The sequence below is a fragment of the Macrobrachium rosenbergii genome, chromosome 15, assembly GCF_040412425.1.
Source record: "Macrobrachium rosenbergii isolate ZJJX-2024 chromosome 15, ASM4041242v1, whole genome shotgun sequence".
NCBI lineage: Eukaryota > Metazoa > Arthropoda > Malacostraca > Decapoda > Palaemonidae > Macrobrachium > Macrobrachium rosenbergii.
The window spans coordinates 57004298-57020220 of record NC_089755.1 but is presented as its reverse complement, the minus strand read 5'-3'; the positions used below and the strand labels follow the sequence as shown (position 1 = coordinate 57020220).

The 15923-nt window shown below is 37.6% G+C and overlaps 1 protein-coding gene across 3 annotated transcripts in view; it reads right to left on the bottom strand.

Annotated features, from left to right (window-relative positions):
- The window catches only part of LOC136846773 (serine-rich adhesin for platelets-like), a 57987-nt gene that overhangs the window by 35677 nt on the left and 6387 nt on the right, over nt 1–15923 (bottom strand). For all 3 annotated transcript variants that reach the window (XR_010855535.1, XR_010855536.1, XM_067118002.1), the window contains exon 4: nt 5446–5969. Coding sequence is in view for 1 of the 3 variants with exons in the window: in XM_067118002.1 (XP_066974103.1) it covers nt 5446–5969 (524 nt within the window). In the remaining 2 variants the exon portion in view is untranslated. The remainder of the gene's footprint in view (nt 1–5445; nt 5970–15923) is intronic.

The following is a 15923-nucleotide window of genomic DNA, read 5'->3' as shown; positions in this document are numbered from 1 at the left end:
AACAACATTTCCACACCTCACACTGACAACATCTTCATACCTTATCAATACAAAAATGGACAATATCATTGTACCTAATAAATAAAATATCATAATAAATATGGCTTTAAACTTAAGACACAAGAACAATAAAAATGAAAATTGCATCAAGACAAAAATCTATAGAACAATATATATGAAAATTGCATCATGATAAAAATCTAATTGTCAAATTATGACAGTAAGACTCAGAACTAAATCTTTCAATCATAATAAAAGGAGCATCTTACTAGATACAAATAATTGTTCATACAAAACTCAAAGCACTGTATGACTGTCAGTGGTAGAAAAGGCATCATGTATTACAGCTACATGTATATTATATGCATCAGTTAAATGTACATATGCATAGAGAATACCATGGTCTTTAAATAAATGCAACCTCATTTTAGGTGAAGGGGCACACTAGTGGACTTTCAACAACCAAGGATATTTTTTAATGAATCTTCTGTGAGGTCTGACTGATTGTAAGTGGTATGTGGATAATGAACTAGTTATGTTTCACACAGAGTGTTAGTTGGTTAGGGCTTTGAATAATTAAGTAATATTCCCAAACCTCTACTAATGTACTCTAAAATAAAACTTTCACTACAATAATGTTAAAATTGATTACAATCCCTGAAAAATTTAAAAATATGTTAAAATTGATAACATTCCCAAAAAAACCAAAGTACAAAAGATTAAAAAGTTAAAATTCTAGAAATATTGTACCTTATGTTAAGTGGTTTTCCAAAGCACCCACTGTATTACAGCGATTATATATGTCCAGCATACTGAAGGGTTATGGCAACTGTTCAATAGCTTAACTGAATTTTTAAAGTGACCTGACTACATGCTCTGCCAAGGAACGCACCCAATCCTTAAAAAACTGCAGCCTATGTGATACATTTTTCTTTGAGCAATCAAATTCCACCATGTAAATCCAAAGAAAGGCACTTTTCCTTTTATTGTTGGCTTTAGAAGGGGACTGCTATAATCCTAACCCACCCATGATTATATGCAGAGCAAGATGTAATATCCACGTTAACCTTTGACCACGACTCCCCCGTGGAAATGGATGTTTGATATTAGACCATACAGTATTCATATGCATAAATGACCTAGTTTACATCAGAAATTTGCATCAATTATAACATACCGTAATTATGTTATTACCTTAAAATTCTTATTTTTATTATTTCTAGGTCTAAAAGGATTTGTTGAGCTTTTATGTTATTTAATACATATAAACACAGCTCCATAAACACAAAAAATCAAATATCGACCTTTCAACATCCAAAACATACTTGACATTAGATGGACAACCATCTTTCTACTACCAGACATTGTCTCTGATCAACATATCTTTACATTAAAATCAGGTAAAGCATAAATTCATCCTTAAGATTCATTGAGTATACTAAATCTTTCAATATATCAAAGTTTAGTGAATTGAAAATACTGCACAAACTGCATTAACCTTTGGTTACTCTTTGTTATCTAGTTATTCAGTTCCAAGAATACTACTAAAGTATATACCCTTGGGGTGTGTTCACACTGCAGTAAACATGTCCAACACTCATCTACAACTGATGGCATACTTATCACAAACAGAATGAAAACAAGTCAACGACTGTAAGTGCAGAACCAGCCCTTGACAACTGTAAATGCTGGATAACATCACTGGTTAGAACTGCCTCAAAGTTGTTGCGTTGTATTCAACATGTTTGTGATGCGTGCCCGAGTTGCTGAGTATGTGTTTATGATATGTTTTACAGCAGTGTAGGTACACCACTATACAAAAATCTTATATACGTTACAATGTAAACTGGCAGAATGTGACACCAACACATATTGAGGAGCTAAATAATAAAATAAAATTTAGATTTCTGGGAAGAAATTAATTTCCAGGTTGAGTATACACTCATGCAGCCTGAGAGACTAATATATGACGGGGCAAACCTGCAAATATGCCAATGTGATTATTGTTTTCTTACACAGGCACCGATCTGATAAGAATATGAAACCAACCTGAAGAGGTACACCCAGATTTGTCTCAATGAAATAGTTTACTGATATTGCTTTTGAAGAACACAATTTTTTTTTATTTTAAATGACATTTTACAAATTACATGAATAAATTGAATGGACCATCTTCCAGCCTACTCAACCGTCCATATAAGAGAAGCAGTGCTGTACAGATCCCGACTGAGAAATTGGCATTCAACTTCATATTGACCACTACAAGCAATAAAACTTTTTGAATAACTTTATTTCCTACTATCCACAACTTCCTTCTCTCTCACATAACGTGTGAAATTGCAGTTGTTCAATAACTATTCAAAAGTACCTTCATTACCTTTTTATTTGTTTCTTTATGATACCAAGCTCTGAATCCAGTTATGACAAAATGCAACAAGGCAATTGGATGGCTATTACGAATCCTCACGTAGTTAGTCATTTTATGCTGATGTGTGCAGCGCAGCTAACTTCATGTTGCAATAACTAACAGAACAGAAGATAATCGTAATTTACTCAAAATGAGTCAATTTCAAATTTCATAGAGATGGAGCAAATAATAATTTTGTATAGACGGAATGGAAATTTAAAATCTTCAATTTTCAACATAAAAACTCAACTTGTAGATCTCCAATGGCTACTCAGGGAGATGAAAAAGTCCTGAGAACTACAGCTGAAGTTTACCATATTGGTAACAGCTCTCACAATGACAAAGAGTCCCTTCATGTTTAATCAAGATCAATGCCCCCTGCTCAGGGACGTAAGAACTAAAGATCTCTTTTGCAACAACCCTGACTAATGTGGCTTCTTGTTGACTAATTTGGCTAGCATGGCACTTCTGACGGCCAATTAAGCAATGAAAATTAAATATATTACTGAAAAACACACCTAACTGCTTACCATAGGAGGCATGGTACCTCTGACACCCAACAAACAGATGAATATTGAATTATATATTACGTAAAAGAGCACTTCCTGGTTACCATAGGATCTTACAAGACGAGGAACTGACTACACACAGGAAGCTGAAAACTAACAACTTCTACAGTGTGGAGCCATAAAAGCCGCATGCTTGAAAAGAATTCAACTCTTCACTTCTCCTACACAAAAGTAAGCAACAGCTTACCTTTGCTTATGAAAAGGAAAAGGAGTGAGACCTTGGATACAATACATCTCTCAAGGCTACGTGGTCAACAGACTGTAAAGGTATTACAGAGCCTAGGAGGGCCTTTAAAAGATTACAAAATAACACGCTACGGGAGGGGCCATCACATTAGAGGGGTCTTGACTACCATTTAACAATTTTGTTTCTAACAGAGATTCTGAGCTTGGTTTCTCATCCTACACAAACAACCAAGACCTGGTCTTTTATGTTTTAGAATTGGGAAACAAGGTTAAACCAATTTTGTGTACAGAAGTCTCAACACTGAGGTGTAACATGTGAGCTGTACCACAACCACTAGCAACAATACTCTCTTTTCAAATACAACATAACATTATAAAAACAAGGAAATGTCACATTATTAAATTTGATATACCAGTTTTACAAAGGATAACCCAACCTGGCTCCACGATATCTTTGGAGCATAGTGTAAAATGAAGTTGCAGCTTTACTTTGAGTGGCTCTTAATACATGAATTCATTCGTGTGGTTACTGCCGCAAGCGACTCAAATGAAGTTTCTTGAAAGAGCATTTCTAACCAACACACAGCAGTAAACATAATCTTTTACTTTGAATTTAATTCTACTTGATTAGAACTCATGACTAACACTGATCAAATTAATGGTTGCTAGCCTGGGGCATTAATTGCAATTACTTACAGAAATGTCTGATATCTTCATAATAATTGCAAAGTCATTACAATATAGATGTTATCTAATGTAAATGCTTTTTGATGGCAATACAAACTTACTCTACGTCTATTATAATAAGATTTCCAGCCAAAACAATGATAGATGGATTGCTCACAATAAAGTGAAACATCTTTTTACAAGGCATTTTCCATTAACAAAAAAAAAAGTTTTAATATTTGCCAAAGATCATTCTGAGCCTCAGGAAATAAAAACTTACTGTATTACCGTACTGCAGTGATATGGTTAGGAAAGTGCAATGAGACTTAGAGTGAATAATTCAAGAGTGATGTTAACCTTATTCTTTTGGTTTCATTAAAAACAACACACTAAACACCACAGCCTTTTCATAACTATGATTATATAACCAACAATTCTATCAATAGTGGATAATAAAATACATATTTCTATTTCATAGTGAGACCAATTCCTAAAGTATAAACTTCTGGTGTAGATCCACCAGCATGGAAAAATGCATTTGCCTCCAGTCAACTCAACCTTAAGAGGGCCACTGACCCTATTCCACTGACTACTTCATTCTGTCTTCTTGGAAAGACTTTTACACAGCCACCCTGGCTATTGCGTGATGTAAAAATCATGGTGACGATATGCAATGGAATTCGTAGTAGTTATGTTTTATGGGTTAGAATTGCTTCAAAATTATTGTAAATATTTTAACTTATTTCAAATTGCTCCAGATAATCAATAACAGCCTCATTCCTTGCCTTTATTTTTGAAAGTATGCTACCATCTTGTTTTAAAAAGCATTCGTAACACTGCATATCCCATCAGGGCTGAAACATCCGGCTAAATTGTTCTTTCAAAACATTAATAACGTCTATCTTAATGTTTTTGAAAAGCATTCTCAACGCTTCATTATATATTAAATATTTTAAAAAGCATTAATAACGCGATAACTTAACGTTTATAACGGTCCATGCAGCTACAGGATACTTTTTTTATGCTATGTTTGTTTCCATTTTTTCCTTATTAGCTTGGGCCATGGTAAAGTATATTTCCACATGCAGATTCCATCAGGATTATCTGGGAGAGTGGATTTCAGAGTTCCAGAAATGTGTCGTTTAAAGGGTATAAAGGCTGACTAATCAACAAGACAAAAACAAAAAAGGGAGGATTACACCTGCACCTAAATGAATTCAAAGTCAAATTTTACAACCATTTTTTTTTATAAAAAAACAATGTCAAAAGTTTCTGAATGATGATCAGGATTTAATCAATATGGTATACAGAAACTAAATTAAAAGATAATGTGGTAGACTTCAGAACAAAAGAATTTTCACTGAACGAGTAGATTAAAGAACCCTCCACAGAATCTCGAGTCAACGGAACAGGTCGACAGGGTCCACAGGGTACCACCAGACTGGAAACAAATGTTTTCCCAAAGGTGCCAGCTGATCTGCCTACCACACACCATTACCTTGCATGGTACATATGCATTATATGTATGCTCTATACATGATGCATCACACATTAAGTGTTCACTAGTTTCAACAGCGCTCACACACACCAAATTGCTATACACAGTACAGTACTAACCTTGAGGGTAAGTGGCGTAACAGACCTCTCTTTGGGTGATACAGAAGTTAAAGAATCAGTGCTACCTGTTTTAATGGTAAAAGATGAAGGATGAACTACTAACTTAGATGTCTGTTTACAGTTTTTGGTGGCATGAGTGGGCTTGGAGAGAAGTGATGAAGAATAAGTGGTGTGATGAGAAGACTCTGCATTGTTATTATTTTCATTATTGTTATTGTTATAATGATTAGTAGTGGGGGACTTTAATGTATGACTAATGGAGCCTGCCGGTGACTTTTGGGGAAGGCCTACTACTGATGCTTTGGACAAGTTAGTCGCTTTGGCAGCGTGAACAGTGGATGATGCTTTGGGGGCTGTTGTGGTGATGGAGGTGGTGTTGACAGAGGAGTTTTCACCCTCCCCGCAGCTCTCCCTGCCAGTTCCACCACTTGCAAGGTCTTGGTGGCAAGAGGAAGCTACTGCGCTATCTGAGGCCTGGGTGGTGTTTTCGCTGCCCGCAGGTGTTACTGCTGCACCCGCAGTTTCTGATATAGGAAATAGTCATGTAACCATCAAACTGTCCAAAGGATAAGCAATCATGCTTGGATCTTTTTTTTTTTTTACTTTGGTCACTTTACAAAACTGACAGGGGGGGCAAAAATTAGCATTAAAATCTTATATAACCCTGGAAAAAAAAGAGGATATTTGCACATATACACAACAAAAGCGATGTGGTGATCTACCATATTATTTACCAAATAATCAATAGAAAATTTACCACTTTAGCATTCATAACAAACTCTTACAACTTAAAACCCAAAGCAAGGGTACCAGTTTCTCAGTAAATTTGGTAAATATCAACTCTATAAGTACATGACAGAATACACTATGCTTTACTATGAAAAAATGAAAATTTCATTAAAAAAACCCTGTCATACAGTATATTGTCTTATTCCATCAGCTGGGAAATCCCAATCTAACCAGACTCATATCAGTCAGAATCCTTGATTCACACAGCACATACTCCATCCTGCCTACTGCAGCTACCTCCTCAATTTTCCATGAGAGGAAGGTACTCCTGATATGATTAATGGACCATTTTTTTTTTTTTTTACAAAACGTTTTAGCATTAAAAAAGTTTTTACACAAACCCACTAATTAGAAAACTATAGTTCTTACTCCAGGTCCTCTTATCACCAGAGCCATTAAGCAGGTTATGCCAGTCACTGGGGTTCTTTGGTCAGCACTTCCTCATTTAGAATCTTTAGGAGGCTGGAGGCCGATCACTAACCTCAGCCAGCTTAATAAAGCTCTTCACCTGACTTTCTTAGTACACAGACTACTCAATTCTAGGCTGTGACAACTGTAGACCTGCAAAAGTCTATCTTGTTAATCCATTCTGCAGCCACAAGATAGATTAAGCCCTTGTTATCACTGGAAGTGGCAATGACCAGATCAAGATCCCAACTATTAAACAAACCGGCAAATTGGGCATATTTTCCTTGATAAAGGATAGCAATGGCTGCACCAATGATCTCTGAAAAACCTCTCTTCTCAAAGTAAACATTGGTTACTTTCCAGGATTACAAATATAGGGATCACAGCCAGTGCTGGAGCCTGTGGGAATGCAGCTGCGATACTTGAGAAGCCTCCTTAAGAGGCTGTTCCTTGGGTTATTCCAAAGTCAAGGCAAAGCGGTCCACGAGCAATTCCTGCTGTTGCCGAGAGAAACTACCAGAATCCTCGCTGTAATCAGATATCCTTGCAGCCTGATACTACGACAACTTGCCGTATCATCTTCAAGGAAAAAGGCATACACCTATAAGCTTCCAACTGCGGGATATGATGTTTATTGCAACGCCGCTGGGTCTAGCTAAACTAAACATTATGTAGGGAGATTACTGTTCAGACTCACAGTGCAATGTAGACTACAAAGGGCTTGGTTGACTGCAATGTCCTGATACCACCCCAATGGAATGATCTGTAAACTCCTGCTCAGGGTATCTGTAACGATAACTTGAGTCCATGGAATGAAACTTAGAATTACTGACACATTGTGCTCTTTGGCTGAAGTAAAAATCTTGATTGCCAGACAGCAAATCGTCTCTTGAGACGCATGCCTATCCAGGTGCCTTGGAGATGCTAAGGAAGTGTCAGACATAAAACTGACAATTTTTTTCCTCTGGAGGCAAGCTAATGCTAAAAAATAAAAGATGGGCCAAAAATCTAGGATGTTGATATGGAGTAGTTTCTCCTTTAGCAACCAGTCTCCAGTCCCTTGAAAGTCCAAGAGGGAGCAGCCAAGCTGTGTGCCAAGGTATTAGAAGACATCCACACATCCAGCAAGGGAAACACCAGAGGAACATCTTTCCTGACTTTAATTATATCTTGCAGTCATCAAGGACCCTTTAGTATATCCTCTAAGGTCAGCATCAAGTACTCATCTGCCATGAACAAAGCCCGCAATCAATTGGCCAATTGTATCTGAAGATTGTGAAGACAGAAGAAGCTGTGAGGAACCAAGTTCTCTAATGATAAAAGATATCCAAGGACAACCTGCCACAACTTGGCTGTAGGTCACTGGAACACTGGAGAAGCTCCTCTTGCTCTAAAAAGTGGAGGGTAGGGTGAAAACCTCAGCGCAGAACAAAGACAACCTCTGCGTCTGCATTAATTTAGGGCCAGTTTAACCAATACTGTATACCTACAAACAAGGCAACACGCCTCTTTTCCAATCACCTGTGGCAAAGCCCTTTACGGGCAAACAAACCCATTGGTCAGAGGGAAGGGGAAGCATGACCTTCCATTTTAGAATTGTTTAGCAGCTAATGCTAGAAAGGAATGTCTATTCAGCGTTGAAAAGGAAATTAAGAATAAAAAAGTTTTAAAGGTGTAACAGAAAGAAAACCTCACAGTTGCACCATGCACTATGAAATAGTTGTTACACAAGGGTGGAAGGTAGGATGGAAGACAGAGAAAATGAACAGAAGCACAGTGAATGGAGTGAAAGGGTTGCAGCTAGGGACCAAAGGGAAGCTGCAGAGAACCTCAAATACAGTGAACCCCCCTTATTCCCGGGGGATGCGTCCCACACCCCCCCGTGAATAGCTAAAATCCGCGAATAATTAAAACCCCTCTAAAAACACTTAGAACTGCCCATTTTGATAGTCTAACACAAGAAAAACCCTGTAAAAATGCTTATACCTGAGTATTTTAACAGTTTTATCACAAAAGGTGCATTTATTCATGAAAATTATATGAAAATACAGTAATTAGTGAATATTTCTCATTGAAAAATACCGCGAATGAGTGAATTTTCCGCAAATAATGGGTAGATATGTTCCATAGAGAAACCCGCGAATGCGTGAGTCCGCAAATCGTGAGAACGCAAATACAGGGGGGTTTACTGTAATGCCTAAAGTGCACCGCATGAGATGAGAGTCCCAGTAATAGAGTCATCCTCTTAGCTTTGCGCAGTGTTTGCCATTCATGGGGGGCAAGGATTTTCCTTGGAAAACTTTCATTCAAATTCATCTCTGCAGGATAATTAAGAACTGGTCCTGGAGCAATGGAGGGAGGGAAATCCTTATCTATGACCACTGTTACAAATGAAGGATGGTATACCTATGATGAGCTGCCCTGATTGCTATAAAAATCCTTCTAGTAACTGACCCAGTAAGGAGAATAAATGAAGGCCTCCCTTGGGATAATCACTTACACTGCTTGCGCCTCAATCTTCCAAGTCAAGTTTGATGTCGCAAGAATGGTAGAAATGGATTACACTATAGGTAGGTCAACCCATGATACGGGGCCACTCTCACCATCTGGACACAGCTCAGCCACTGAAGCCTCATTCACAGACCTCTGAGAAAGAAGCTTCATCCTGCAAAGCCCTCAAACCTTTAGTGAAAACCTCCCCAAAACAGAACACTGCTCCTGGCAAAACTGAGTTTTACTTTTTCAGAGATGAATGGGGGCCCTGGTTATGCTTGGGGTGAAATTGCTAAAAGGCATCTAGTCCAGGTTAGTGGAAACCAGGCAGATCACATGCAACAAAGATCTTTTCCTCTCCCTTTAAGGAATAACATCACTTGAAGAGAAAGCACATGAGATGATGCAGCAGCAAATTAGCTCATAAGCTCAATCTGCCCACAGAAAACTACATCTGAGGCAAACAACGATACCCATCCAAGGAGTCCCTCGGGAGGGCTGATTTGTCACCTCTCCATCCCTTCCTCGAAGAATAACATCACTCACAGACTCTGTATGTCCACTGAGGTGCCTGCAAAAGTGCATCCCTTCAAGCACTCCTAAAATAACCCCGGGCTTGACTGGATCAAAACACCATTTCACAAAATTAACTGGGTACAACCAAGCAACCAACAGGGGCTTAACACTTGCATATTGTGAAAAACCACACATAAAAATGAATCAAGCAAGAATAAGCATTCATAACAAACCAAACAGAAACCACTTAATCTGTGCAATTACATTAACTACAAAATAATTCAGCAAGAAAGTAACACTGGAAAATGCTATCTAGTCCCAGGGAGAAGTGAGACTGGGAAAGTCGCATCAGTAAGGAAGTGGGAATCCTCTAGATCTGACTGTTAGGAGATTAGTGAAACTGAGATTTCCTTATTCATGGACATAAGACAATATACAATCAACAGGGTTGTGTGAAGCAAATGGTTTTATCTAGATAGATTAATCTGTCATTTCAGTTACCTTTTTATATATCTAAAGCTAGGAGCTGAACAAACCAATTTGATTGGTTCTCAAAAACCTGGATCACACAGTAAAATAGGTCATTCCATTTAAAATAGCCTTAGCAATAAAAATCACCTATGGTGGAGCTACTAATCAACATGTAAGTTATGATCATCATCTCAGCCTGTCCTGATTTCAAAATGCCAACTGAAAAGGTTTTTATGTCAGCATGGAATATCTAAGTTATTAATTCAATTCAGTTTCACTATTTTCTGCAAAGAAAATTATGCTTACTTCATCCAAAAACTCCACGTACATAAGAACTGGTATTTTGTGTAGAAAAACGCTAAGATGAAAAGTAACTTGGCGATCAAATGTGCACTGCACAGGTTAAAATACATGTGACTTGTGATCAGTAATGAAAGTACAAATTTACCATTGTCACCGATTGAATCTATTGGAAAACAGAGAGTAATAATTTTTCATTTTCAATTTTCACATGGAAAACATAAGCACAACCATTTTCTAGGTAACTTAATAATGCACTTTCTGCCTCAGCTTCCTGTAAATACAGTGCCTGTACTCACTGACACTAAGTAAAAATTAGTGAAAGTAGTACATCACACTGGTTTTCCATGAGCAAATCATACAACACTAACCAATTTATTTACCTATGTATTTATTGGAATATTAGGGTAGAGTATAATGAAGAGGAAACAGACTTTTAAAATACACTCAAAACTATAAATGAACATTCATAAAGAATACTTCCATTTAATTATACTTAGGTTAACAAAATGAGCTCTGTAATGACAAAATTGAAGCTTAAGTGTTCTATTACTTGGTAATAAATTACCTCCATCAACTGCTTCTCAACACGGTAATGCTGGAAACAATGTTAGTCTTTTTTGGATGTATGTTTATTGAAATATTTACTAATTCTGTATAATATTTGGTTTGGATTTTAGACATTTACGGTTTCCTTCCTCTCCCTTCCAGAGAGGTTCTCAATTTCTTCGCGACAATATTTGTTTGATCCCTCATTCGTCCCCCCCTTCCAAAGTTTCTCAATTTCTCCTCAATAACATTCGTTCAATTTCTCTTCGTCCCCCTTCCAAACAGTTTCTCAATTTTTCTGCAACAATGTTCATTCAATTCCTCATTCGTCCCCCTCCAAACAGCTTCTCAATTTCTTTGCAACAACATTCATTCAATTCATCAATCATCCCAATATCTTTCCTTCAAAGTGAATTCACAGTTTTGCTTGCATTTCAAAGATTTTCCACCTATTCAGTAATCTAATTTCCCTCAAACCTTTAAACAAATGAATCTTTCCTGCATTTTCTCAAGCTTGACTTGTTATATAGCTTTAATTTCCATTTCAGTTCTCCCCCTTCCCATTTATCTATACGCCTCAATGTTAGGCGTATAAGTCCAAGGGGCCTTGGTAGAGCTTTTCAAAGGAAGTGTTTATTGCTTTGGAAACAATCACCTATTTTTGACTGCCAAATGGAACTGAACCACTCCTTTTTGAGAAGTCATATATGATGTTTTAACCAATTTCATCATTGGTTTTTCTACTTCATACCTGGAAGGTGACTGGAGTTACTACTAAGCTGCAGTGATATAGCAATGGAGATGGTACTTAGCAGTGATAAAAACCACCTCAGGAAAAACTGCCAGACCCAAAATGAGCCTCCAGAAGAGGAATAACACCAGAGGAACCTGAGGTTCCAACACATTTGAATCTGCTCTACATCACCTTCATCCGCCATATTCTTCTAAGATGTAAATAGTTTTTCCCCTACACAACGTCATTTCCCACAATCTAATACACTAACCTTTCATTTAAGAATTATCTTTAAGGTAATGAAATTTAAGATGCAATTGTTGCTAGACAATGCTCCCAGTTATAAAACAAAAATTGTACTGGAAAAGGAAAATCATATGCAATGTTCCTTACTTCACTCCCCAATCATCTAGCACTGTGGTCAGTGTTATTACAAGTACTATTTGTAAACACTAAGTCTACAATAGAACCAAAACAAGTAATGCTGAAACCAATTAATAGCAGTCAGCCTTTAACATCTGCAACAGAGCCCATTAACTGACCTGAGTTAAATTAAAGCCCATCTTACAGTCCAACTAATAGTCCTCATTCTTCTAAGCTAACCCCCTTCCAGAAATGTGAGGGGGAAGGAAGAGCACTGAAGACTATGATAAATAGGTTTGTATAAAAATTTTGATATTGTGAAAAGATTATCAAATAAAAACCATTCATCACAAATGATGGATCACAATTTACAACACAGGACAAAGCAGAAGAAGAGCCTCTGAAGAGAATAGAGGACCCAGATGCAAGAAGTCCAACTCCCACAGCCAGTGGTTAGCAGAACCAATGACTACCCCAGAAATCAAGACAGCTTCCAAAATCTATTTCACAACAAAAAATATATATAATCCCAGATACTACACATGCCTCTCTCCTAGGCCCGCGTTCGATTCTCCGGCCGTCCAGTGGAGGACTAGAGGAATTTATTTCTGGTGATAGAAATTCATTTCTCGGTGTAATGTGGTTCGGATCCCACAATAAGCTGTAGGTCCCGTTGCTAGGTAACCAATTGGTTCTTAGCCACGTAAAATAAGTCGAATCCTTCGGGCCAGCCCTAGGAGAGCTGTTAATCAGCTCAGTGGTCTGGTTAAACTAACGTATACTTACCTTACTACACATGCCTAACATCTGAGGGGTAAAAGTATTTTCAAGAAAAACACAGCTCCATTTGTCGATGAAGTCACGAAGAGGAGGGGGGGGAGGAGGAGGACGAATGCCTAGAACCCCTTGACCTGTCGCGCATGACCTTCCATGACACGGACTCAATGAAAAACATCTATGCCAATACACAACTCAGCAACCTGTTGAACGAGAAATGAGAGGTCTTATGAGCATGATTCCAGCGCCCCAAGAGAGGGGACTGACGAAGACAAGTGGAGCAGGAAGCTGCAAACTGATGGAGGCACAACTTGCGACCCCAATTATGAAAAGAACAATTTTAGAAAAGTAGGGGCAAAGTAGCAAAAGCCAGAAATTCTAAAACAAGCCCTAACTAGGTCTCAGTCACAGACCCCAATACAAACAGAGGTACCCCATGTAGCCTGAGAGTAGTGTAAGATGCTCTGCCAGAAAAGGTATGCAGCCAACTGAAGCACTCACAACGGCCAAAGGCATAAAAAAAACATGGCCTAAAGGGCAAAAAACAGGAAGAATGCATCCAACAGGAGCCCAAACGGCAACTAGGGCCACAAAAGAACACTAAGAAGTTGCAACTTGAAAGTTACCAGAAATCCTTGGAATTACAAGTAACAATTTCTGGAGGAATCATTAAAAGAGAATAGCAAAGCAAACATTCCCTATTAGAAGAATACTGTTGTTGTTACAGAAACCGAGGATACCATGTCAAACCATGTCCTCCGTCGACAATGGCTCTCATTCTAAATGACAAGCTATGGCATGTTTCAAATCAATTCTCTCTTCATTATGTTCCCTATTCCTGCACAGAAAAACTCAAGTTGATCTGCTAGGGTTTATTTTGCTCCCAAGATTCTCGATTTTTAAATCTTTGCTTCACTACAGGTAGATCCACGCTATATCTGTAGAAGGAACCAACTGACTAATTCAGGCCACATCCTTCTTAAGAGAGCTAAGAAATAAAATAACAGAGAACTAGATAACTCTTATGTGGGTACATTTAATAAAGTGAGGGTATAGAGCTATAGATTCTCTACATAGTGGAGGCATGGGCATTTAAAACCTGAAGAAGGAATTCTCAGGAAGCGAGACAAAATACTGAGATTTATGGCTGGTTTTGGCAAGTGATTTGAAGGGAAGAGTGTAGTCAGCACTGCAACTTGTATAGATGAGTCAAGAGTAGCAACAAAATAGTGCCCTGTTCATAAAGAAAGTGCACCGATGAAAACCTAAACAGATAAGGATTCCATCAAGTGTATGGGACAGAAGAGAAGAATATCCTAATTTATTTGAGAAGACCTGACACAAAACTGTTGATGAATATGAATAAGACATTATGTCTGACTTCTGCATTAACAAGACTACCATCAGCCCCATTAATAACTGCCAAATTCACTATTCATCATAAATGACATCTGCTACTGGATCTGTGTTGCAGGAAAAATCCTTCCCACTCCATTAAATGAATGGGCACAGGCTCTGACAACGAAGGGCAGGGGGGGGAAAAATAAAAGCCTGTAAGGCTACAAAATGCCTTCTCCCCCACAAAACACCACCAAATTACCTCTAGACTGGGTACCACAAACTGTGACTTGCACAGCCTAATAAGTAGTGCCATTCTCAGCCTTCTTCATTTTGCCTGAATTCTTGAAATCTGACCTATCCAAATTCCACCACTTACGAAAGGTTACAACAAATACTCTGATCTGGCCTCATTGTCAGCAAACAGCTCACAAATGGTTGCCAGAATGTTCTGAGCATCAGTTTTAATGACACTATATACAACTAGTGTTGAACAAGAGCAGGACTTCCAGAAAACATTATACACAGCCAATTAAGATGTCAATACACAGTATGAAAAGAGCTCCCTGTCTCCAGATATCAAAGAATTCTCACATAAAATGTAAAAGTAACATGTCTACCCTTTACAATAACACCTAGAAGCAAACAAACTGCCTCTTAATCCAAACACCATTATCCAATGGTGACCTGTTTACATTATTCGCCTTCCCACTGAAAACTACAAACATTAATATCATAAGACACAAATGGGAACTATATACAAATTTCAATCTGAAGTGAAATGTCGGATAAAAGAATATTTCATGTGGAATACACTATTTTTATTGAGAAATTAGCATACAGTACCTAAATCACCAACATTCACTCATCTTTTCGTTGTTTAACTGTAAGAACAATCAGTCAACGAAAACCTCTCCTTAACAATAATGGACGACTGCAATTTTTTTGTCACTTATCAACGACACCTCGCTAAGGAATACCAGTGCGCACAGCTTTAGCACACTTCATCTAAAAATAGCAAACTCATACCTTTTATTTTTGAAAGGTCACGCATATTCAATATCGCAGGAGACAGTACACACATTCACACACAAAAACGCACGGTTCTCGGGTCAAAATTGCTGATGCCAAGCCAGATTATCACAGCTACATACTACACGGTACTGGGCTAAGAATTTTGGGGGCGTGGAAAAAAAAAAAAATTCTACCATTCAAAAATTTCCAATGAAATGCTGAACCTACCTGGTGCATGAAAAATACCTCTGCTCAAAACTCTAAACGTACCAACAGTTTCTTTTTCAAATTGTAAATTCCCATGTGCTAGATATGCTGCCACACAGTATGACACTTGCATGAAACCTACTGTATATATATATTTAAATATATATCAATTTTTCAGGGGAAAAAATGCCTAACAAAGTATTTTTCAAACAAGGTTGTGACCAAACATTACCTTCAATGAAGAGTAATACTGTAACTCTTAAAAGAACTTACCATTACTTATTAAACAAAAGTTGCAGCAACATTCTCTTGAAAATATTAAAGAAGACAGAAGTATGAAAAACAGTAAGTTAAGCAGTTAAAGTGTGAAGGAGCAAATAGATATGGAGACATGGAGGAAACAGTAGCAAAAGGGCATAGAGGATAAATTAAGAAACAGGAAATTATTAGAATGGGGAATAATAAGTAACCATAAAATATTCTGAAAAACTGAAGATACTTAGATCTTGAAAAAAATTAA